General features: G+C 41.1%; 1 protein-coding gene across 2 annotated transcripts in view; it reads right to left on the bottom strand.

Annotated features, from left to right (window-relative positions):
* Nucleotides 1-25,145, bottom strand: part of NFX1 (nuclear transcription factor, X-box binding 1) — a 74,194-nt gene that overhangs the window by 46,687 nt on the left and 2,362 nt on the right. For both annotated transcript variants that reach the window (XM_086683364.1, XM_086683365.1), the window contains exons 2-5: nucleotides 21,812-22,813; nucleotides 10,185-10,343; nucleotides 8,050-8,127; nucleotides 3,084-3,189 (exon numbers count right to left, since the gene is read on the bottom strand). In XM_086683364.1, coding sequence (XP_086539490.1) covers nucleotides 3,084-3,189; nucleotides 8,050-8,127; nucleotides 10,185-10,343; nucleotides 21,812-22,813 — 1,345 coding nt within the window. The remainder of the gene's footprint in view (nucleotides 1-3,083; nucleotides 3,190-8,049; nucleotides 8,128-10,184; nucleotides 10,344-21,811; nucleotides 22,814-25,145) is intronic.

Genomic DNA, 25,145 nt, shown 5'->3' with positions numbered 1-25,145 from the left:
AGAAAAATAGAGCCCAAGTCAAAATACTGGTTTTATTTGGGTCTGACAAAGATGACATGTCCATAGATGGTCTTAGCCCACTTAGTGAGATGTGTAGGAATAAAAATAGCTTGCCACTCAGATGAATGGTAGAATGGGCGATGGAATCTCTTAGAAGATCAGAACCTGAGTGAAGCAATAAAGCATAAATCCAGTAGGTCCATGAGAAGTACAGACATTTATATCAGCTAGTATATAATCAGGTGATAGGCTAACAATGGGATCGGTGAAAAGAAGGCTGACATGAGGGAAGGCATGCTGGTAAGTAATGCAAAGAGAGAACAAAGGAAAAAGGGATTCATGGAAAGAACTGGAATTAGAGATATGCGATAGGTCAGAATTAGACTTCTGAACAGAATGCTTCTTCTAGGAGTGATGATATAAAGAAACCAAAAAAATTAGAAAATGGAATTTATATATTCAAATAGATACTATTCTCTTCAAAAGAGATACCCTGGTAACTTACACACTAATTTAGAAATACAACCATTTAAAAAATATTTTGGGAACTTCTTTGGAAACGTTTGTGGGGGTCATTCTATGTGATGGCAAATCACAATCCTTTGGGAATTATAGGCCAATTACAACCAAGTTTAATAAATCAAGTCGGTAAAAGAATTTGGTATAAAAACCCAGGTGTGCCTGTACAGTGGCCTGGCTGGATTTTTTAATATGACTCCTACACCCGCTCTGATAATTCTTAAATAAGTTTTAAACACTAAAAACAATCCAGGAACAAGTGCCTAATTTTCTAGGGTGACCCATTTCAACAGACAGAATCCACATGAGACTTAAGCTTAAGCATTTCTTCATTCCACAGTTATATTTCACATGATATGCTGCAACCCTGTCAGGTGAAATGATTTTCATGGCTGCACATTTAAATAACGTTAAACTGACAAGATACATTGCTGGTCAGGTGTGGATGACTCCAGGTTATTTCAAATATCCCTCAGACCTAGACTCAATCCCAGGTGTGTGTGTGTGTGTGTGTGTGTGTGTGTGTGTTAAAGTTCATTCATTTTTGAGAGAGACAGCAGGGGAGGGATAGAGAGAGAGAGACGGAGACAGAGAATCCCCCAAGCAGGATCCACACAGCCAGTGCAGAGCCTGACTTGGGGCTCGATCCCACAAACCACGAGATCATGACCTAAGCCAAAATCAAGAGTCAAACACCTAACCAAATGAGCCACCCAGGCGCCCCTCAATCCCAGGTTTTTATAACCTTTAGAGCAGTGGTTCACAACACTGGCTCTTTATTAGAATCATAGAGAAAGACCCACCCCCCCAAAGACTGATTCAATTGCTACAAGGTAGAGACAGGGCACTGGTGTTTTAAAATGCTCCTTAATGACTCTAATGTGTAAAGAGGGTTGAGAATAACTCCTCCAGAGAATTTTATAATCTATGAAACAACCCAAAATAGGGACACAAAGGGGCCAACTGTGGCTTCTGAGTCCTGATACATATAAATGAGAGAAACTCAATGTTTTCTTTTGAAAGGAAGGTGCTGTCAGGGAATAGGATTTGGCAACCTCTAGGGGCCTGACAGGAGGAACAGGACAGCTGTCAAGAGAAGGATTTCCAAAGCCACAAAAGAGCAAGTTTTAGGGACTCCTTTCCCTTCAGCCATGGTATTGACCACCAGATCTGCATCACTTTTGATGTTTTCTGGTAGTCATGACAGGGCCATTTCTGCTAAAGGCTTCAGAATGATAGTTCATGCAGAGGGTTAACTTATTATTATTGAATTTACTTAAAATGCCAACTGAGGGATGGAAGAGTTTAAACAGATGAGTCCCTGGGTTCTGAGGAAGGACCTATGGAAGCAGTAAAAGAAGAAGAGGGGCCAACTACCTGGCAGGTAGCAGGCCAAGCTGCGTAGCCCCATCTGGACAGCTCTCCCACCACAGACAATTCCCCAGCATCACCCCCACATCTTAACCACAATGCCTCTGGCCCAACATTTACCCCTGCTCCAAGTAGCAGAAGTACCAAGATAATAGTTTGATGTCTGTTTTACTCTTAGATTTGGGTAATAAAAGCAAGTTACCATTACCTGACCATTTACCATGTGCCAGACTCTGTACCAAGCCTCTTAGATGCGTTGAATTAATATTCATAGACATCTATAAGTGTTGTTGCTCATATCATTACTATTTTACAGATGCAGAAAATGAAGCTTAAAGAAGTAACTTATCCAAGGTCATACAACTGTTGAGTGACTTGAACCCAGGAATTAAAAATTTGTCTTAAGTTAAAGCTGTAGAATTTTGTCATTTGTAACTGATCAACTGTTAGTATTAGGTATTCCTCTTATTATTTACTTATTAAAAACATTTTTTAAAATATTTATTTATTTTGAAAGAGAGAAAGAGAGCACACATGAGGGTGGGAGGGGCAGAGAGAGAGGGAGAAGGAGAGAATCCCAAGTAGGCTCTGGACTGTCAGCAGAGGCTGACATGGGGCTCTATGTCACAAACTGTGAGACCATGACCCGAGCCGAAATCAAGAGTTGGATGCTTAATCAACTGAGCCACCCAAGCACTCCTATTCCTCTTATTACTAAGAAGCTGACTGGATATATTGTCAAGTTGGCTACTTATTGTACAGAAGGGATTCACATCCTAAAAACACTGTGCAACAGGACTCTACAGACAGAAGTTTGTCCTATATACTCTTCTGGACCTGGATATCATGGGGGAATATTTCTTCTTAGAAGCCAGCAGTATAATGTAGTGGTAGGAGCACTGGCTTTGGAAATCCCAGCTCTACCATGTCTTAGCACTATGACCTTGGACAAGATGCTTGGCCTTGCTGAGCCTCATCAGTAAAATGGAGATGATAAATATCTATACATCACTGGACTGTTATAAGGATTTGATGAGTTAACTCTTGCAGAGTGCCTGGCACAGTGTAAGTGCTTAGCAAATGGTACCATATTGCCCTTCACCCCACCCTGTTACATGGTAACCACCAGATACATAGAGTCAGAGCCACAAGCAAAGTGTATCTACCCCCAGAGGTCTCGTGTTCCAACTTACAGGTTACAGGAATGTGGACAGTCCTGGCCGGGCTGTTTCTTTCTACAAACCTCACCACAACTATGTGGAATTTCATTTCTGCTCCATTCCGGATTCTTTACCTTGCCTAAAACATATCAGATCAGAGAGTCAATGGTATAAACTTCAACTGCATCCTAGAGTTTAATGAAACAGTACAATATAGCTAGACAGCATGAAACTTCAGTATGGTTTCCATTAGTCTGACAAACACATGATCCCACATCCTAAAATTTAAAAAATGACTATAATGCTAATCATCAAAACCTTCACTAAGTATGATAAATCCTAAAAGATTTAGGAAAAGAGAAATAAAAAAGAGAAATAAAAAGTCACTTTTACTTATGAAAATGCCACTTTGACTAATGGACACATTTAATCTAAAATTAAAAAAACACTACAAGATCTATTTTTTGTAAATGGGCCCTTGAATGTATATGGGAATATCTGCTGTAAGGATCAGAAAGAAGAAATAAGGGATGAGAACAATGGGGTGGCAGACGGGGAAGGAGCAGGAAGAGATAGAAAGGACATAAATTCCCTGTACAGTAGGAAATTGCCAATTCTAAAGCTATGAGGTAAGCATAAAAGGGCAATAATTTATAATTAGTGTCACTTTGCAAATCTTTAGTAAATATCTTTCATGAACTTTGCACAGACGCAGGAAGAGTAAAACTGAGGCACAGGACTCCTCCATGCCCTTGAGGAACTCATCCTTACTTGGGCAATTTACACCCTAAATTGATGGCCTGTTCCCAGTCTTTGGCCTCTGCTTTTCTATCTTGTTTCTTTCAGAAATATTCATGTTGAGAGGTTCAATACACCTAAAGGCCCATGATTCCCAATACTACACTTTCTTCTTTTCTTTCCCCCAAATCTGTATTTTCTGCATTGTCCTAAATCCTCAGTTCCAGCCATCCCTGTCCAACCATCTGCCAAACATCCCTGCTTGGGGTGTCACAGTCACCCCAAACTGTCTATATTTACAACCAAAGTTAGCATCTTCCCTCTTAAACCCCTTTCTGTGTTCCCTATTTCTATCAGTGATATCATCACCATTGGAGTCAAACTCAAAAACGAGAGTCATCCCTGACTCCTCTTTTTCTTTCCATATTCTTTTTTTTAATGTTTATTTTTGAGAAAGAGAGAGCTGCAGAGTGCAAGTGGGGGAGAAGCAGAGAGAGAGGGAGACACAGAATCTGAAGCAGGCTCCAGGCTCTGAGCTGTCAGCACAGAGCCCGACACGGGGCTCAAACTCGTCAGTCATGAGATCATGACCTGAGCCGAAGTCGGACACTTAACCGACTGAGCCACCCAGGAGTCCCCCTTTCCACATTCTACTTAATCTTCTCAATTTCCATACATAGTGTGCCTCACCTCATCTCCCCTGCTACTTCTACTCTTGCCTCTCTGTTAGCCAGAACCTCACCTTCAGACTATTAGAAAAGCTTCCCTGCCTCTGTACTTTTTTGCTCCAATACAGTGGCCTGGTTTTCCCCTACCATCTTTCAATGGCTCAACCTCTTTTCCCTGACTCTAAATGATGTTTTATTTTTCTTCTTCCTGCCAGGGTTCTGCATTAGACACTTTTTACCCCTTACCCTTTCATCCACTAGGGTCTCTACTACTCTCAAATGCAACTATCATCCCCGAGTCCTGATCTCTCTTTAAATATATATTTTTTTAATTTTTAAAAAATGTTCATTTATTTTTGAGTGAGAGAGACAGAGTGCAAGCAGGGCAGGGGCAGAGACAGAGAGAGACAGAATCCAAGCAGGCTCCAGGCTCTGAGCTATCAACACAGAACCTGATGCGGGCCTCGAACGCACACACCATGAGATCATGACCTGAGCCAAAGTCAGCCACTTAACTGACAGCCACCCAGGTGCCCCTTAAATATTCTTAACTCCTTGTTGGACACCTCTCACTGGATGTGTTCACTCCTCCAACTCAACATTTCTAAACTGAACTCACTGTCCCATCAGTACTGGTTCTCTTGACCTCCCCTTTTCTGTCCTTGGTATCATCATTTCCAAAATGATACTTCAGAGCCACATTTGGGTTCTTCCCTTTCCCATTGCTTTTCCCATTCCCATTTCCTTTCCTATTGCTGTTAATTCCTGTTTACTTTGAAATCCTCCTTTCTGCCCCACTCTAACACCCACTGTAGACTTATTATTCTTCATCTGGGTTCTTACAAGTCCCCAAAATGTTTAGGCTCCCAAATTCTCTATTCACTCCCACCAGACTAATCTTCATAAAGAATCACATTGATGCCCTTGGTGGCTTCCCACAGCCTGAAAAATGAAATCCCTACATGTAAGCCTGACATCAAGAAGTCAGTCCTGACCTTTCTAGTCATTTCCCACATCTCTGCCTTCACAGATCCTGCTCCATAACCAATGACTCTCCCTTCTGAAAAAAAGTCTTATTTTTAAACTTCTGCTTAAGCTATTCTCTTCAACAAATCTTTTCTCCTACGAAAATTTTACATATTTTCAAGCCCAGTTGAATTCTATCTCCTTTTTAAGGATTCCCTTAATCATATAGCCCAACATCATAATTCACGCCAAGGATCTCCCACAGCACCTTGGACTTATAGAACATAAAGTTAATTGTGTTTTAGCTCTTAAGACTGTAAGCTCTGGGAAGTTAATAAACAGTTTTTTTATTTTTTTATTTTTTTTATTTTTATTAAAAAAAAATTTTTTTTTTCAACGTTTTTTATTTATTTTTGGGACAGAGAGAGACAGAGCATGAACGGGGGAGGGGCAGAGAGAGAGGGAGACACAGAATCGGAAACAGGCTCCAGGCTTCGAGCCATCAGCCCAGAGCCTGACGCGGGGCTCGAACTCACGGACCGCGAGATCGTGACCTGGCTGAAGTCGGATGCTTAACCGACTGCGCCACCCAGGCGCCCCAATAAACGGTTTTAGTCCCCTCTGTTTCTTCATAGTGCTTGCTGCGTTAATAAGTGCTCAATAAAGTATGTTAATGGTCTCCTGAAAGAACTAAGTGAGGCAAAGTCATTAGGTAAAATAAGGCCATTATTTGTATTCCCACACCATTTTACCTTGCTCAGATCATCCTGACCTCCACCCCACATTCTTCTACCTTCTTAGGGTCTCATATCTACTTTGTCGGTGAAGGTAAAGATTTTTCATTCCACTGTGGTGCGTTATGTTTAAAATTCCTTTAGGAGTGCCTGGGTGGCTCAGTAGGTTGTTAAGCCTCTGGTTTTTGGCTCAGGTCATGATCTCACAGTTCATGAATTCGAGCCCCACGTTGGGGTCTGTGCCGACTGCTCAGAGCCTGGAGCCTGCTTCGGATTCTCTGTCTCCCTCTTTCTCTGCCCCTCCCCAACTCGTGCTCTGTCTCTGTTTATCTAAGATAAACTTAAAAAAAATTTTTTTTAATCCTTTAAAATAAGGTAATTAAGCCTTGGTATTGGTCCTATTTGCACAGTTTTACATGGATGTCTCGCTTCCAGTTTCATGTTGCCTTTCTCTTTCTTTCTTTCTTTCTTTCTTTCTTTCTTTCTTTCTTTCTTTCTTTCTTTCTCTCTCTCTCTCTCTTTCTTTTTAAAATTTTTATTTTAAGTAGGCTCCATGCCCAACATGGGGCTTGAACTCATGACCCTGAGATCAAGAGTTGCATGCTCTACTGACTGAGCCAGCCAGGCGTTTCTCACATTGCCTTTCCAATAGTACATTCCAAAATATTCATTCCTTCAACAAATATTATTTTATTATCTCTTAAGGTTCAAATTTTGGCAATAAAACATACCAGACCAGCAGATTCCAAATAAAAGAGTGGCCAAAGTGAAGAAGGCATTAGAAAGCGAGGCCTCCTTTGGAAGAGAATGTGGTCAGAACTTGAATGGATAAGGAGTCAGTGATAAGGATTTAAAGAAAATACGAGGAAGAACATTCTATATAGGTGAGTTCACCAAGAGATTTAGTCTAGAAGTTGAAGAGCTGATAGTCAATGGCCAACTCTTTGTGAAAGCTGCTATTTAAATAATGGGAAAAAAGAAATACCAACAAATTAAAGTATACAGAAATAAATAGGAAGTACTAGTTATTTCAAAAAAAGGAATGGTCAAAATAAGGGTTGTTGTGCTACCAAAAAGGTTAAGAACTTCTAAATCAGCCCTGGATTTGGTCAGGAAGGGGTTACTGATGACTTCTGAATAGTTTCAGCAAGGTGACGAGGAAAGAAGCAAAAATGCAATGGTTCAAGAAGGGAGACAGATGGTTAAGAAGCAAAATTTGCAAAATCAATAACCAGATGAAGGTCAGCCATTAAAAGACAGGGAGGGAAGAAAAAAAAATAACAAACAAAAGACATGCAGAAAATAGACTAGCAATAGGAATGGCTTCTGGATTGCAGGAAGTTTTTACTAACACATAGGGGAATTGAGTTATTCAAAAACAGGAAGAAGTATTCCACAAAGAGGGAGAATAGAGTTTGTAATGCTGGTTTATAGAAAATCTTGCTTTACTATAAAGACCCCAATGACTGATTTCTTGGATTAAAATAAAATACATTTCAACACTACTCTTTTCTCATAGGGCTCAAATCTAGAATATCAAAGCTGTAACAGTTAAGGGAGTCCATGTCTATACCTGCCTCTACCATCTGGTCAGCTCTGGTCTAAAGCTAAGATCAAGGAGACTAGCGCTACAGCTCAGAAGTAGTATGCGCCTGGTGGGCACTATGAGAAGGCCCATGTCCAGAACGGCCTGCCAAGAGTACAAAGGCCTGGGTGGGACTCCAGCTGTGTGATAGACTACATGCAGATGATGTGTGTAGACTCCTGTAACTTTGAAGTCTTATGAGTATTAGTAACTTCTAAAACATATCTGGTACCTCACTTCTTCTGGGCTGGAAAATGAGTTACAATGCATGAAATGGAAGAGACTCAAGTGAAAGCAAAAAAACTCACCACAGAAACAGGTGTAAGTATTAGGAACATGTGCAGAAACATTCTGACAGGCAGGGCACCTCCAACCACTCTGGCCATCTGTTAAGAAAAATAAGAGGAGGCCAAAATAACTTCCTTACAAAAGCACATGTAATTTTTAAAAATTTTAATCTAAAGGAAGTCATAATATTGAAGCAACAGTAGTTGTTTCATGTTATCAAATCAGGCATTTAAGAAACAAAATCAGGGTGTCTGGGTGGCTCAGTCAGTTGAGAGTCCGACTTCAGCTCAGGTCATGTGATCTCATAGCTTGTGAATTCGAGCCCCGCATTGGGCTTGCTACTCTCAGCATGGAGCCAGCTTCGGATCCTCTGTCTCCGCCCCACCATCCCGCTCCCCCCCCCCCCCCCCAGCTCATGCTCTCTCTCAAAAATGAATAAATATTAAAAAGAAACAAAATCAAAATACTGAATGCTTTGCTTAAATACTGCATTTGGGCTTATATTTATAAGGACTTTAGATACGGTAATCAAATGGGTATCCATTTTTTTTAATGTCAATTGAGATATAATTGACATATAGCCCTGTTGTTTTTTTTTTTAATTTTTTTTTTAACGTTTATTTATTTTTGAGACAGAGAGAGACAGCATGAACGGGGGAGGGTCAGAGAGAGGGAGACACAGAATCCGAAACAGGCTCCAGGCTCTGAGCTGTCAGCACAGAGCCTGACACGGGGCTCGAACTCACAGACCGTGAGATCATGACCTGAGCCGAAGTCGGCCGCTTAACTGATTGAGCCACCCAGGCGCCCCACATATAGCCCTGTTTAAGATATACAACATGTTGACTTGATACATTTATATACTATAATATGATTACCATCATAGCATTACCTAATACCTGTATCATTTCACATAATTATCATTTCATTATGTGGTAGAAATGTAGCACTATTTTTTTTTAACTTTAAAAAATTTTTATTTATTTATCTATCTATTTATTTATTTATGAAGGAGAGAGAGACAGAGCGTGAACAGGGGAGGGGCAGAGAGAATGGGAGACACAAAATCCAAAGCAGGCTCCAGGCTCCGAGCCGTCAGCATAGAGCCTGATGTGGGCTTGAACTCACGAACCGCGAGATCATGACCTAAGCTGAAGTCAGACACTTAACTGACTGAGCCACCCAGACACCCCACCCTTTTCTAAGCATTACTTTTAGTATTAAGGTAAACATTATCTAAATCTTGGCTTGAGAAAAAAGATAAAATATTTGAGTACTGCAGGAAAACCCAGATATCTTTTTTTTTTTATTAGATTTTATTTTTAAGTAATCTCTATATACCACATGGGGCTTGAACCCACAACCCCTGCAATCAAGAGCTGTATGGTCTACTGACTGAGCCAGCCAGGTACCTCGAGATGTCTTAAATTATAGAAGAGTCACAAATCAGAAAACATGTTATTAACACATTTACACTATCCACAAATAGCAGTATACTTTGGGAAAAACCCACAAAATACTATGGAGAAGATCTGTTAAAGATAATGCAACTTTAACACCCTAGGGGTAAACTAAACCACTGCTTCCAAAACAAAAGAAAACAAAACCCAACAACTGCTTTCTATAAATTTTCTAAAGCAAACTATACAGGAAATGTTTTCTATAGTTGCTACTTGGATAAGTTTTCAGTTAATGTGACTGATTTTGTTCTATTCCAAATATATTTTAATATTGTTATGTTAGCTGGTTTTAAAAATGTCTTTCCCTTTTTAAAATTTTATTTTTATTTTTTAAGTAAGCTCTCCACCCAACATTGGGCTTGAACTCATGACCCCAGGATCAAGAGTTGCATGCTCTACCGACTGAGCCAGCCAAGCACTCCTTAGCCATTTAAGATCTATAGCTTAATACTGGTCATCTGAAACATGTTCAAGGCAACATAGCAGATAAAATATTCAAGAGGAATTAAATAGCTAGGTTAAAGGGTCGCCTGGCTGGCTCAGTCGGTGGAGCATGTGACTCTTGATTGTGAGGCTGTAAGTTTGAGCCCCATATTGGATGTACTTAAAAATAAAACCTTAAAAAAAAAAAGGCTAAGTTTTAAACCTGAATATATCAAATAAGTGAGAATATTCAGAAGAGAGAAATGACTGACCTGCTTGAGAGGCTGGAGACCTTGCCCATTTCTTTATGCAGTTCAAATGAAACACATGATAACAGCTCTGACAACTCCACACTGGCGCTGTGACGCGAACCAATTCACAGCACACCATACACTCATATTTTTCTGTAGTTAGCTGTTCAATTAGAGAACCTGTTTAAAATACCAAACAAATTAATTCAAACATAGAAAAACGTTCCTTACTTTAGTCAACCAAGGATGAGAAAGGGATTTGAGAGAAGAATCCAAACAGAGAGGTTTTAAATATCTTGTCTGATTCTGAGTAAGGTGGTTGTTCAGTGTTTGGGGCCAAGAAACAATAGGAATATACTGAGGGAGAAGACTTAGGAAGTAGACATTCAGGTGGGGATTCCCAAAACTGAGGAAACATTCCCAAGAAATTGCTCAGGAACCGATGGAGTATCCAAATGCCCCTCATGACACAGTTTAAGAAGCCAATGCATTGCAGCACCTTACCTTGCCTCCTCTGAATCTGATCCAGATCCATGGATTCAGGCTAGGAAGGGGCTCATGAAGGTGCAGTGGTCAGGTGAAAGAAACCTAAGCCTGCACAGGTTCCAAGAACCCAGGGTGGTAACATCTCTCCTAGCAGTTGCCATGAAAGTCTTCAGTTGATCTACTCAACAAAGGTATTATTGGTGTTTACCACAACCCTATGGTAGGGTTACTAGACTAAAGGAGACACAGAACTTGGCTTCAGAAGCCCAACATCTGCTGAGAGAGAGCAGTATCATGGAATCCTCCTACATGTTTTCCTTAATACCATCACCCACTTCCAGACTTTTCCTTAAACACGATCTCAGCAAAGCCTTTCTAGATCCCAAGTATAGTCAGGTGCTCTTGGAGAGGTGTGTGTGTGTGTGTGTGTGTGTGTGTGTGTGTGTGTGTGTGAAAGAGAGAGAGAGAGAGAGTGAGAGAGAGAGAGAGAATTTCTTTTTCAGTCCATATTTTTAGCATTTACTTCATAACACTATTTTATTTGTTATCAGGTCCAAATAGGTTATAAGAATAAAATAACTAACCTTGAATGCACCATGCCAAGTGCTGTGCTAAAGCACTTTATGCATAAAGTGCACAAGGAGGGGAGGGACAGAGGGAGAGAGAATCCCAAGCAGGTTCCCAGCGCAGAGCCCAACGTGGGGCTTAGTCCCACAACCCTGGGATCATGACCTGAGCTGAAACAAGAGTCTGACACTCAACCGACTGAGCCACCAGGCACTCCACAAATTTGCATTTTAATCACATCATAATTTTAGCTCTCTTCAGATTACTTTGTCCGATTTAACGTCAAAAGAAACATAGAACATGGGGACTTTAAGGTCTGTGAGGCAGGGCCAGAGCCTTGCTCACTGTTGTATTTCCAGTGCCTGGCCTTTAGCAGGTGCTCAGTAAATATTTATTAAATGAATGGATGAAGAAATAAATGAGTATCACCTACTCTGTTCTACAACTTCTCTCCCTTAAAAGTTTCAGTAAAGTTTCTGGGATAGTTCTTTTGCTGTCAGGAAAGTCTGGAATAAAGATTTTATGTAGCTGATAAAGGAGAATCTACTTGCTTTAAATAACATATAAACATTAACATAAAACTTAATTATATTATAAAAACTGAGGAACCAGACTTTCTTAAAAGCAGGAATACCCTATCTTGCATAGGTAACATCTGTGAATAACAAAGTTAATTATATTTTCTACCAGTTAGCAGAGTATGTGTGGAAGATTCTTAAGGGTAAGTTAAGTAAGAGCTCATTAGAAAGTGAGATTACATTTGAGTCATCTATATACAAGAGCCTGACTGGGGCAGAGGAATAGTTTGTAAGAATTACATTGGAGACACTTTTTGTAGAAAATGCCTATTGACTATTCCAGAGCAGAACTGAGAGAGAAGTAAAGGACACAGGGGTGCCTGGATGGCTCAGTTGGTTAAGCATCCAACTTCTGATTTTGGCTCAGGTCAGTGCAGAACCTGTTTGGGATTCTCTCCCTCTCTCTGCCCCTCCCCTGCTTGTGCTCTGTCTCTCAAAATAAATAAACAAACAAAAAAAAAAGTAAAGGACACAAAAAAGTAAGTGAAATTTGGAACATACACGAAAGCCCTATGAGGGACTATTGTTTTGATTTTTACCCTGAAGGTTGTCTTTTTATTTTAGTTTCTCTTATTCATTAAGTTTATGGCTTGTTAATAAATAATTATTGTTTTATATGTGATGTTTCTAAATCTAGCCACAGTGAAATTGACCACTAGGATGCACACACATATAGTGGTGTGGGAACAACTGCCAACTTTGAGTAACCCACAAAGCTCTACCAAGCCCTTTCTAAAGGCTGTCTCTCTCATATCCCATGTTCAATCTGACAGTAAATCCTTCTGGCTCTACCTTCAAAATAGATCCAGAATCCAACCCCTTATTAGTATGGCCCAAACCACTATCCGTTCACCTGGGATTATTAAAATGGCCTCCTAACTAGTCTCCCCTATTTCTGTCCTTGCTCTACTTGTCTATTCTCAACACAGCAGCCGGAGGGAGCCTGTTAAAATGCAAATTAGATGATGCCACTCATGCCCAGAACTTGCCAATAGTTCCTCCATCACATGCTTGTAAAAGCCAAAGTCCTTACGATGGCCTTCATCACTTCTGGGTCCTTATGGCTATTCTTCCTTCCCTCTGAGAACACAATGGCTGCCTTCCTAGCCCCAGACTGGCAGGCATATTTCTGCCTGAGGATCTTTACAGTTTGTTGTTCCCTCTGCCTAGAATACTTTTCCCTAGATATCAACATAGCTCAGTCCCTTAGGGCCTTCAGGTGTTTACTCAAAATGTGATCTTCTTGGGGCGCCTGGGTGGCGCAGTCGGTTAAGCGTCCGACTTCAGCCAGGTCACGATCTCGCGGTCCGTGAGTTCGAGCCCCGCGTCGGGCTCTGGGCTGATGGCTCAGAGCCTGGAGCCTGTTTCGGATTCTGTGTCTCCCTCTCTCTCTGCCCCTCCCCCGTTCATGCTCTGTCTCTCTCTGTCCCAAAAAAATGAATAAACGTTAAAAAAAAAATTAAAAAAAAAAAAATGTGATCTTCACAATGAGGCAGTCTCTGGCCATACTTTAAAAATTTGAAACCCACTTCCTCAACATTCCCTATCTATTTTCCATACTATTTATTTTTTCTCCACACCACTTGAACCTTATAGATCATATATTTTACTTATTTCACCTTACTTATGTCCTAACTCTGTACATAGAATGTTCCCTCAAGGGCTGAGGTTTTTACCTATAGCGCTGCCTGGGACATAGTGAGCACTCAATAATACTTGTATGAATGGGGGCGCCTGGGTGGCTCAGTTGGTTAAGCAACCGACTTCAGCTCAGGTCATGATCTCACACTCCATGAGATCCAGCCCCGCTTCAGGCTATGCTGACAGCTCAGAGCCTGAAGCCTACTTCAGATTCTGTGTCTTGTGCTCTCTCTACCCCTCCCCTGCTCATGCTCCGTGTCTCTGTCTCTCAATAATAAATAAATGAAAAAAAAAAAAACTTGTATGAGTGAATGAAAAGAAAAAAAAATATAGCAAAAGGTTCCAGAAAGATCTAGAAACAGTATAATCCTTTCACTAACAATACTTCGGTTTTATCCAAACATGTTTAACATATGTAAAATATGGTAGTGTCCTAGAACAGCTCTGTGCTGATCAACTATTACATTTCAGGTCCAAGGCTCTTGTCTGCTGGATGCCAGCCCCGGTCTGACCACTGGCTCTTTTTCAATCTAAACCCTCTCCCACTAGGGCTTCCCCATAATTTCTCAGCCATAACTGTGTCTACTCTATACTTCTACTTTGAGAGCATATCAGTAAAGATTATTTCCCATTGAAATAATTGGAAGAACAAAGAGACCTGATTGAAGTGTTAACTGACTACAAACTTTTCAGATGCACCAATAAATAACTTAAAAAAAAAAAAAAGGTCTAAAACAATACTAATTTGAAAAATCCAAGAATACACTGTGATTATGTAAAAATAATAATCATATATATATGGCATTTTAAAAAACAGATGCACAGTGAAAATATATAGGGGTAAAATAATATCTGGAATTTACTTTAAAATATATCTGCAAAAATAAAAAGGAACAGATAAAACAAATGAGAGGGGCACCTGGGTGGCTCAGTTGGTTGAGAGTCCAACTCTTGATCTCGGCTCAGGTCACGATCCCAGGGTCGTGGGATTGAGCCCCACATCTTGGCTCCACACTGATCATGGAGCTTGCTTGAGATATTCTCTCTCTCTCTCTCCCCCCCTCCCTCCACCCCTCTCCCCCACTCACCCCTCTCAAAAGAAAGAAAGAAAGAAAGAAAGAAAGAAAGAAAGAAAGAAAGAAAGAAAAGGAAAATAGAACAAAAGTTTAAAACTGATTAAAAACTTGTATGAGTGAATGAAAAGAAAAAAAAAACAGCAAAAGATCTTCAGACTAAAGGTGAGTTACCTACTAAAGCAACTTTATTAAGTTACCTCATTAAATGTGAGGCAGCTGTTTTTAAAACTCTCATACAATATAAGCATGGTCAACATGTTCAAGGTGGTTTTGCTGAGTCTGAAGCGTATGTCAGATACCATGTTTATTTATGTGAGTCTGAAGCTTGTGGCAGAGCTTAGGATCTGGAGGTAAGAGTTTAGAAGCCAGCACAGCACAGAGGCAGTGGTTGAGAGAGCAGTTGTCGTCTCCCAATGAGACATTATCAAGTAAGAAGAACAGAGGGCTGAGACAAAGTCCTAGGAAATGCCAACATTTAAGAAAGAGGTGGAGGAAGAGAAACTTGAAGGACACACGCAGGAACAGCCAAGAACAAGGAGGACCAGAAGTGTGGGGTATCAAAAAAGTAACACTTCAACAAAGACTCCTTCACATCAAACTCAAACGGAAGCCCAGGATAATGAGGACTGAAATACATCTGTCTGCTGGCTGTGGCAAATAGGAAGGCATTAATGACCCTCCCAGTAGCTCTCTGAGTCAGTGGTGATGATGGCAGAGGACTGAGAAGTGAATCAAAACAAGGAAAAGGAAACAGGGTTGGTGACTCTTTTTTTTTTTTTTTTTAATTTTTTAAATGTTTTTATTTATTTCTGAGACAGAGAGAGACAGAGCATGAGCAGGGGAGGGGCAGAGAGAGGGGGAGACACAGAATCCAAAGCAGGCTCCAGGCTCTGAGCCGTCAGCACAGAGCCTGACGCGGGGCTCGAACTCACGGACCGCAAGATTGTGACCTGGCTGAAGTCGGACGCTTAAACGACTGAGCCACCCAGGCGCCCCAGAGTGGTGACTCTTGATTAGACTGTAATGGAAGGAAAGGAAACACTACCAGGAGGCCACATGACGGGAGTTTTTCTTTTAGAGCATAGGACAGACTTAAGAAGAGCTTTAGGCTGAGAACTTGCAATAGCAGATGTGAAAGGCTGATGGAAGGAAATAAAGGAGAGTTCAAAATGAAAGAAAAGAATAGGCAGATTTCTCTGAGTTTGCCTAAAGGGAGCAAAAAGTTGAGAAAATTATGCCTGATGATCTCATAGGAGGCAAGGAGGTCCACTGAGACTGAGGTAGATGAATGGCAGGAAGATCTGAACAAGACTGGAAAAGATTTGGGAGTACTCTTAGATGAAAATGGGAAGGACAGCTGACCAAGGTCATATGAGGGGAAAATAGGCAGTATGGAAAGTCAACTGAAGTTGGAGAAATCACTAAACAAAAATATTTACTGAGAACCTACTATGTGCCAGGCATTGTTTAAACACTAAGGATATACAGTGAACAAAACAGACAAAACTTTTCTGCTCTCAGGAAGTTATTATCTAGTAGGGGAATATGATAAACAATGAAAAAGAAGTAGCATCATCAAACAGTGGGAAGTACTTTGGAGAAAAATAAACCAGTAAGGGATGGGGAATGCTAGTAGTGGGGGGAATATTATAGATCTAAACAGGATGATCAGGAAGACTTCCCTGAGAAGGTGAGAGAATCTTCCACAGCACCAAATCTGTACTACTGTATGATTTCCTGGAACAGCATCCTGTTATCCAGATGGAGCAGAAAAGGTAGACTGCAGCATCAATCCAGGGTGGGGATTCTGCCAAATGGCTTCTCAGAAGGATAATACTTCAAAAGTACAATAAGGCCCAGCCTGAAGAGGGAATAAAGAAGGATAGATGGCTGACAATACAGTTAGTGGGTGTAAGAGACTGAGAGAACCAGAAGGACAGGAGTTTATGGTCAGAAAGTAGTAGCGGGTGTAGAAGTATAATGAAGGCAAAGGTCACTGTGGTTGAGAAGATCAAAGAATATGAGGATGGTATAATCCATATGATCACTACAGTCACCCAGACAAACAGCAGGATTTATAGTAAATCAGTAGTTTTCCAATCAGAGTTACCAGGAGGCTTGTTAAAAAATAAGATTGCTGGGCCCTATTCCTAGAACTTCTGTTTGGTAAGCCTGAGGTGAGGCACAGGAATATGCTTTTCTAACAAGCTCCCTGGCGTTGCTGAGGACTGCTGCTCTGCAACACTTTGAGAACCATTGGGCAAGAGGAAAGATATAGGCTGGAGGCATTAATAAATGAGGGCTGGGGCTGGGAGATTTGGAGGCTAATACATGACAACAATAAAGAGACAGGAAGGTGATGTAGCCAAAAGGTGATATAGCATTAAGTTCAAAGGAGCAGGGATTTTGATACAAAGGTAGAAAAATAATGGTTCACAAATGACACTGATGGAGGAGCACACTCCTCTCATCTTCCAGAAACAAGGCAAGTGGGATAAGGAAAAACAGCAGGCACTGAAAGGCCGTAAGGAAACGTGGTGAACTTACAGAAGGCCACAGATTAATTAGGAAGCGGAGGAGAAACTTACTAAGGATACAGGGGATCTTGCTACCACAGAATGAGGGCTACAGACAGCCTGGAAGAATAGAAGCAGTGCTAGTTTCTCTCAGTACAGAATGCGAGTTAGCAAAGACCACTTGCAAGCAGCCATAGAGACTTTAATCCTTTCTTTCCATTCCAATCAAGTTTTTATATCCACCACTCCACCAAAACTGTCTTATCAAGACCAATAACTCTCAGTGCCAAATCCACCAGTCAATATGCAGTTGTCATCTTTCTGGACCCATCAGTAGCATTTGGCACAACTGATGACTCCCTCCTTGAATTTCATTTTTAGTTTGGCATTTAAAACATGGTTCACTTCCTAGTTCAATTGCTACTTATTCTCTGTCTCCTTTGCTGGGTCCTTACCTTCCAACCTTTAAACACTGAGTTACAGGAAGGCTCCATCCTCAAACTTTTCTTCTCTAACTACACTCACATCTTAGGTGACCTCCTTTAGTCTGTTAGAGGACTCCATGCTGAAAGTTCCCAAGTTTACATCTCCAGTCCAGATCTCTTCTCGAATTCTTAACTCCCTACTTAACCAAATTATCTATCTTTCCTGAACGAGGAGTGGACAAAACATATCCAAACTTTTCCAACAAGAAAGACCAAGAAAACTTTTCCAACAAGAAGACTAAGACTAAAAGGAGACTAAGGAGACATGATGACTAAATGCAACGTGGTACCCTGGACTGGATCCTGGAACAAAATAAGGATGTTAGTGGAAAAAAATGGTGAAATCCAAATAAAGTCTACAGTTTAGTTTATACTACTGTACCAGTGTTAATTTCCTAGTTTTGACAAAGGACCAGAGTTGGTTATGTAAGATATTAACATTAGACAAAGCTGTGAAAGATATATGGGTATTCTCTGTACTATTTTGCAACTTTTCTATAAATCTAAAATTATTTCAAACTAAAAAGTTTTGAAAACAAACACCCTTTCCTCTCCCAGGCTCACACTCCAGTACATGGCAATTCTATTTGTTTTTTGTTTTTTGTTTTTTTAAGATTTTATTTTTTAAGTAATCTCTATACCCAAGGTGGGGCTAAAGCCTACAACCCAGAGATCAAGAGTGACTTACTCCACTGAATGAGCCAGTCAGGTGCCCTGGCAATTCTATTCTTTTATGTGATTCAGACACAAAAGTGTTGGCTTCATCTTTGACTCCTCTCATTCTCTTGGAGCAAACATCTAGTCTATCTGCAAATCCTGTCAGTTTTATCTTCCAAATACATCCAAAGTCTAACACTCTTACCTTTACCAACACTACCACCCTAGTCCAAGTCTCCATCATCAACTACGTCAATTGCTCCAACAACTCCTAACTTATCCCCTTGCTTCCTTACAGACAATTCTCCACACAGCTGCTAGGAAGATCATGTCATCCCTTTTCCCAAAATCTTCCAGCTGCTTCTGATCTTTTTTTTTTTTTTTTCAACGTTTATTTATTTTTGGGACAGAGAGAGACAGAGCATGAACGGGCGAGGGGCAGAGAGAGAGGGAGACACAGAATAGGAAACAGGCTCTAGGCTCTGAGCCATCAGCCCAGAGCCCGACGCGGGGCTCGAACTCACGGACCGTGAGATCGTGACCTGGCTGAAGTCGGACGCTTAACCGACTGCGCCACCCAGGCGCCCCTCTGATCTTCTTAATCAGAACCACATCCAAGGGCCTCACATGATCCAGCCCCTGTGATTTCTCTGACCTCCTCTGCTGCCTGCTTCTCTGTTGTTCACACCCTAATCTAAACTTGCTTCTTCCTCTGCTGGGTACACTTTACAGAAAGCCACATGGTGTACTTGTCTCATCAAACAGACCAACATATCTAAACTAGCGCCCCCCCTTTACTCTGTCCTCTTAAACTGCTTTATATTTCTTTTTTAGCACTTACCCACAACCTGACGTACTAAATATTTGTTTAAGTGCTCTCTGCCTGCCTTCCCTACCAGAATGTAAATCTCACTAGTAGTGTATTCCCAGTACCTAGAACAGTGCTTGGTACATAGTATTTATTCTATAAATATGAATAAAGTGTTCTCAAGAATATGTGGGGATGTGAGGCCAAGAGAGATTTGTTAGGCAAAACGCTAAGATGGCCTCTAAGATTCCCACATGCATACAGGTGTGCATGCCCTATATAATCTCCTCCCCTTGAGTCTCAGTGGGCCTGATATAATCAGGTGAACCCTTTAAAAAGAGTCTAGGGATCAGAGAAAGAAGTCAGAGAGATTTGAAGGATCTCTAGCAGATGTTTTCCTATAGACCTCGAAGAAGATAAGTGCCATGTTGTGTAGAGGGCAATGTGGTAGGGAATTGCAGGTGACCTCTAAGAGCTGAGAGTGACCCTCAGCCAATAGTCAGCAAGAATAGGGGACTTCACCCTACACCCATAAAGAACTAAATCCTACCAACAACCAGTGAGCATGAAAGACCCCATGCCTCAGATGAGGTTTCTCCCTGGCCAAATTTTAGACCTGTGAGGCTCTGAGTAGAGAACTAGGCTAACAGATACACAAACTCCCGACCCAAAGAAACTGTGACATAATAAATTTGTGTTATCTCAAGCCACTACATTTTTGTGATAATTTGTTATGAAGCAAAAGGAAACTATTAACCAGCCTTAAGAATTCAAAGACAACACTAGTATAATGCTACCTTTGTTCATACACAAGTTGAGGTCCCAAGAAGAAGGACTGCCTAGGGGAGCAAAAGAGAACTAGAAGTACTATAAGCCAGGGTAAAAACAGTCCTGGGTAGGTGGTGACTTCATGTGTTGGGCTGGGCTACGTACATTAAACTGGAGGGAGACCAGATGGTAAAGGTCCACAAGGACAGCTACAAGAACGAAACTGTTTAGCCTGTACGAAATATATACACACTCAAGGCAAAATGAGAGGTGTCTTCAAATACTGCAAAAAAGCTGATTTGCAATGAGGAGGTGGGAAACTGGTGAGAGAGACTGGTTGCTGTGTTGCTTCAGAGGACAGAACCTGAACCAGGGGATAGAAAGTATTTACTGGAAAGAAGTTTTTAGTTCAAAATAAAGAAGAACCTTCCAACAGAGTGGAATACCTATTATGTTCTATGAGCTATGTTAAGCAATAGGGATATAAAAAACAATCTTTGCTTTCAGGAAGCTTACAGATTAGTGGTGGGCATCGACATATAAACAATGATGGCTTCCAGTGCTAACTGCTATAACGGAAACGTGTACGTTTAAGGGAAAGACATCGTAGGGCTATTGAAGATTAATGCCATCTGTGGAAGTAAGAAAGGTTTCCTGGACATGTGGCTAAACTCACTATTAAAAAATGAGTAAGAGGAGCGCTGGGTGGCTTAGTCAGTTGAGCATCCGACTCTTGATTTCAGCTCAGGTCATGATCCCAGGGTCGTGGGATCAAGCACTGTGTCAGGCTTTGCACTGAGCATGAAGCCTGCCTGGGAGTCTCTCTTCCCCTCCTTTTGCACCCCCCTCCCTAATGTGTGCACTTTCTCACTCTCAAAAAAATATTTTTCAAAAGAGCAATTTAAAAAGAGTAAGGATTCATTAGTGAATCAAATGGCAGACATTCTAGAAGAAGAGAGCCATATATACAACAGCAGGGAATGATGAAACAACATAGAGTACAGAGAATACAATGTGGTGGGGGGGCTGATGCAGCATAAGGTGGGGTGGCTGGGTAAGGAAGAAGCCAGAATCTGCATTCTGCTGTGGTGAAAACAAGTGAACAGAAATAAACAGGGGAGTGACACAGTTCAATATGTATTTTAGAAAGACCATTCTCTGATGCTGGTGTAAGAGATGGACTGAAAGAGAGAAAATGAAGATGACAAGAATGGTTAGGACATTTTGCAGATGAGCAGACAAGAGACGATGCAGGCTGGAATAAGGAAAGGCAGTGGAGATGTTACCATCCCTTACCTGTGCTTTTATATTAAAAAAAAATCTTGTAACCAAACATCTATAAGACCCACATCTGCATTTTAAAAATCCCTTGCTAAAATTCTTTATTAAGAAAAAAAGTTCCGGGGTGCCTGGGTGGCTCAGTCGGTTAAGCGTCCGACTTCGGCTCAGGTCATGATCTCATGGTCCGTGGGTTCGAGCCCCGCGTCGGGCTCTGTGCTGACAGCTCAGAGCCTGGAGCCTGTTTCGGATTCTGTGTCTCCCTCTTTCTCTGACCCTCCCCTGTTCATGCTCTCTCTCTGTCTCAAAAATAAATAAATGTTAAAAAAAAAAAAAAGAAAAAAGAAAAAAAAGAAAAAAGTTCCGTATTTGTGTTTGCTTATAATATAGAAAAACTAAGTAAGTGGTTACTTACTGGGGAGGGGAGCAAGGAGTGGTAAGTCCCAGGCAGGCAGATGATGAACAAAGATAGAGATGTTTCATTTCATACCTTTTTTTTTTTTAAGTTTATTTTGAGAGCGTGGGGGACGGGGGCAGAGAGAGAGATGGGGGTAGAGAGAGAATCCCAAACAGGCTCTGCACTGTTAGTTTGGAGTCCAACGCAAGGCTCAAACTCACAAACTGAGATCATGACCTGAGCCGAAATCAAGAGTCAGACACTTTGACTGAGCTACCCAGGCATCCCTCACTGTATACCTTTTAATATTTTCTAGCTCCTAAATTGCATGAATTTATTATCTATCAAAACAAAACAAGACAAAACATTTCCACTATCTAGGTAGATTTACCTGTGTGCGTTTCCACATTCTTTAGCACATGGTTCTGTTTGCCTCGGGGGAAAGATGCTACTTGAGGATCCTGCCTCCTTACAGCACATTTCTCTGGGTCAATCCTTCTGGAAGACTTGTTGACAACTGCCAAATTCCCATCGTCACAGGCAGATTTTGCTGGCCTTTCATTAAGATTATCCTTTGGAATGGGTGCCATGTTGTTTCTGGGTCCGGCATTTGTATGTCGTTGGCCCTCTTGTTTTAGTGGATTCCTACCTGGTCGTGGCCTAGCCCCCTCCACTTCCCAGGGAGGCCTTTTCTGTGGGTATCTTCTTTGCTCACTGCGTCTGGCCCCATACCCATCCGATACTCCTTTCCTAAAGGATGTGTCCAAAGAGTCAGAGTGGATAATCCCCACAGGTTTGGTATTTTCAGGTCCAGCATCCTCTGATTTTGTAGTCATTCTGTTACCCCACTCACATTTGAGTTTTCCCTTGACTTTTGGTCCTCTACCATAGCTGTATATAAATTGGGCTGCTTTTTTGGGTTTTGCTCCTCTGGGATCTGCACCAACAATTTCCTTCTCACTCTCAGAAGGGCTGTGCTCTCTGGGGTTTGTCCCACTCTCTGGCCTGGCCACATTTTCTAAGCTAGCTGCATCTGAGGACTGGTCAGTGAGATTCTGGACTTTCTTGACCTTGGTATGTTGCTTTTCACTCCTCAATTTCTGCCAAGGTTGATTCTGAAGGCCATGGCTCTTGAGTAATTTGTTAGAAGTAGAGGACTGGAAAGAACTTTGTTGACTCTTAGGTTTGCTTCCCAAAAGATAACTGTGCTGATGAATACCAGAGATGTCATCATAAGAGACTTGCCTGGAAAGGTGACAAGGAGGTGGTGAACTGTAATTTCTTCTACCAATCCTATTAGAATCTAGTCTCCTTTGACTCCCACAATTTAGACCAGAATTTTTTCTCTCCTGAGGAATGAACTCAGCAGCATCCGTATTGAATTTAAAAGTACCTAGGACATAAAAAAATAGACACGCCAGTAAAGAAATTGTCACCCATGAAACCCACAAGTCCCTAGGCCATATCTAAAAGTTATTTTCCTAAGGACTATATAAAACAGGCCCTTATTAAGGCCTACTTTTCCTGTGAATATGATAGGTTCAAGGTGCTTGTGGAAGACTGACCATTCCATGTCCAGTAGCTTCACCAATAGCCACTGCTAAGAATTGCTAAGTAAACGGGGCACGTGGGTGGCTCAGTCAGTTAAGCCTCTGACTTTGGCTCAGGTCATGATCTCGTGGTTCGTGGGTTTGAGCCCCACGTTGGGCTCTGTGCTGACAGCTTGGAGCCTGGAGCCTGCTTCGGACTCTGTGTCTCCCTCTCTCTCTGCCCCTTCCCTGCTCATGCTCTCTTTCTCTCTCAAAAATACGTAAACATTTAAAAAAAAAAAAACCTGCTAAGTAAAACCGCTCATCTGAGTGATCAGGCATTATTATTATTATTATTTTTTGAGAGAGAGGGAAAGAGCAAGAGCAAGAGAGAGAGAGCAGGAACAAGCAGGGGAGGGGCAGAGGGAGAGAGAGAATCTTAAGCAGATCCCACAGATATGGGGTTCGATCTCACAACGGAGATCATGACTGAAATCAAAAGTCAGATGCTTAACTGAATGAGCCACCCAGGCATCCCTAGTATTATTTTTATTGCTATTATTATTATTTTTAATGTAAGTTCTCTGCTTTATGTGGAACTTGAACTCACAACCCCAAGATCAAGAGTTGCATGCTGAGCCAACTGAGCCAGTCAGGCACCCCGATAGGCATGATTTATACCTGCATTTGTTTTATAAAAAATTTCAGGTCAGCATACAGTTCAGGGGACAGAATCAAACAGCAGGTTCCATGTGGTCTTTCAAAACTCTAAGATAGCATTGTATAATATCAAGCAAACAGGCTTTGGAGTCAGACAAAATCAGTTTGAAGTCTGGTCCTCCAACTGATGGTATGAGCTTAGGGATACTGCTTTTAGCCTTCATTTCCTCACCCATGACGAAAGATGACAATACTATTTCAAAGGGTTATTGTGAAATTTAATCAAAATTTCATATTGATAGTACTTAACACAGTGAGTACATTAGTTCCCACCTGTTCCCTCCAGGAATGTATTTTAGGTTTTCCATACATAACCTTTATGATATGGTCCAGAATCTGAGTCTCAAAAATTAAGCATATGCCTCTTCAACCCACTCATTTTTTTTCCCTCAAGATGCTTCTTTGTCCCTGAAGCCCAAAGACTAAATGATTTGCCTAAAGATACAAAACTAGTTAGTAGAAAAGCCAGAATGAGGGGTGCCTGGGTGGCTTAGTTGGTTGAGCATCCGACATCAGCTCAGGTCATGATCTCACGGTTTGTGGGTTCAAGCCCCGCATTGGGCTCTGTGCTGACTGCTCAGAGCCTGGAGCCTGCTTCATATTCTGTCTCCCTCTCTCTCTGCCCCTCCCCTGCTCACACTCTGTCTCTCTCTCAAAAATAAACATTAAAAAAAATTAAAAAGCCAGAATGATGTGTAGCATATAGATCATACAGCTGACCCTTGAACAACACAGTTTTGAACTACAGAAGTCCACTTATACATGAATTGTTTACAGTACAGTACTGTAGATGTATTTTCTCTTCCTCATTTTTTTCATAACATTTTCTTTACTTTATTGCAAGAGTATGTAAGTATATAATATATATATCATGTAAAATCTGTGTTAATCAAATGTTTATGTCATTGGTAAGGTTTCTGGTCAACAGTAGCCTGATAGTAGTTAAGTTTCCGGGGAGTCATAAGTTATATGTGGATTTTCCCACTGCGCAGGGGGGTTGCCATCCCTAACCCCCACATAGTTCAAGGGTCAACTGTACTATGAATCAACAAAGCCTGGAAGACATGTGTTTATGTACTTGCCCATCACTTATGTCTGTATGCAAGTAACTTAATCCTAATTTTTTTTATAAGGAATGGAGACAGTAATAATCCCTACATCCAAGAGTTGCTATGAAGAATAAAGCAAGTTAGTAACATATATACAGTGGTTAAAATAGTGCTTTAGTGTTGCTGTTAGGGCTACCGAATATCTAAAATACACAGACCTGACCACAAATGGGTACAGTACTGAGCCTGTGGGTTTCAGGTTTAATAATAAACCCTAACATTTATTAGGTAATTAACATGCGCCAGGCACTATTCTAAGCACTTTGCATCTGTTGACTCATTTAATTCTTACATTTCTGATGAGAAAACTGAGACTGAAAAAGTTATTTGTCAAAGACCACAGACGTGTTCCAAAGCAGACTCAAGA

Source organism: Puma concolor, chromosome D4 (genome assembly GCF_028749965.1).
Source record: "Puma concolor isolate L17-30 chromosome D4, mPumCon1.1.hap2, whole genome shotgun sequence".
In the NCBI taxonomy this organism is placed as follows: domain Eukaryota; kingdom Metazoa; phylum Chordata; class Mammalia; order Carnivora; family Felidae; genus Puma; species Puma concolor.
This window is presented reverse-complemented; position numbering and strand designations above follow the sequence as displayed.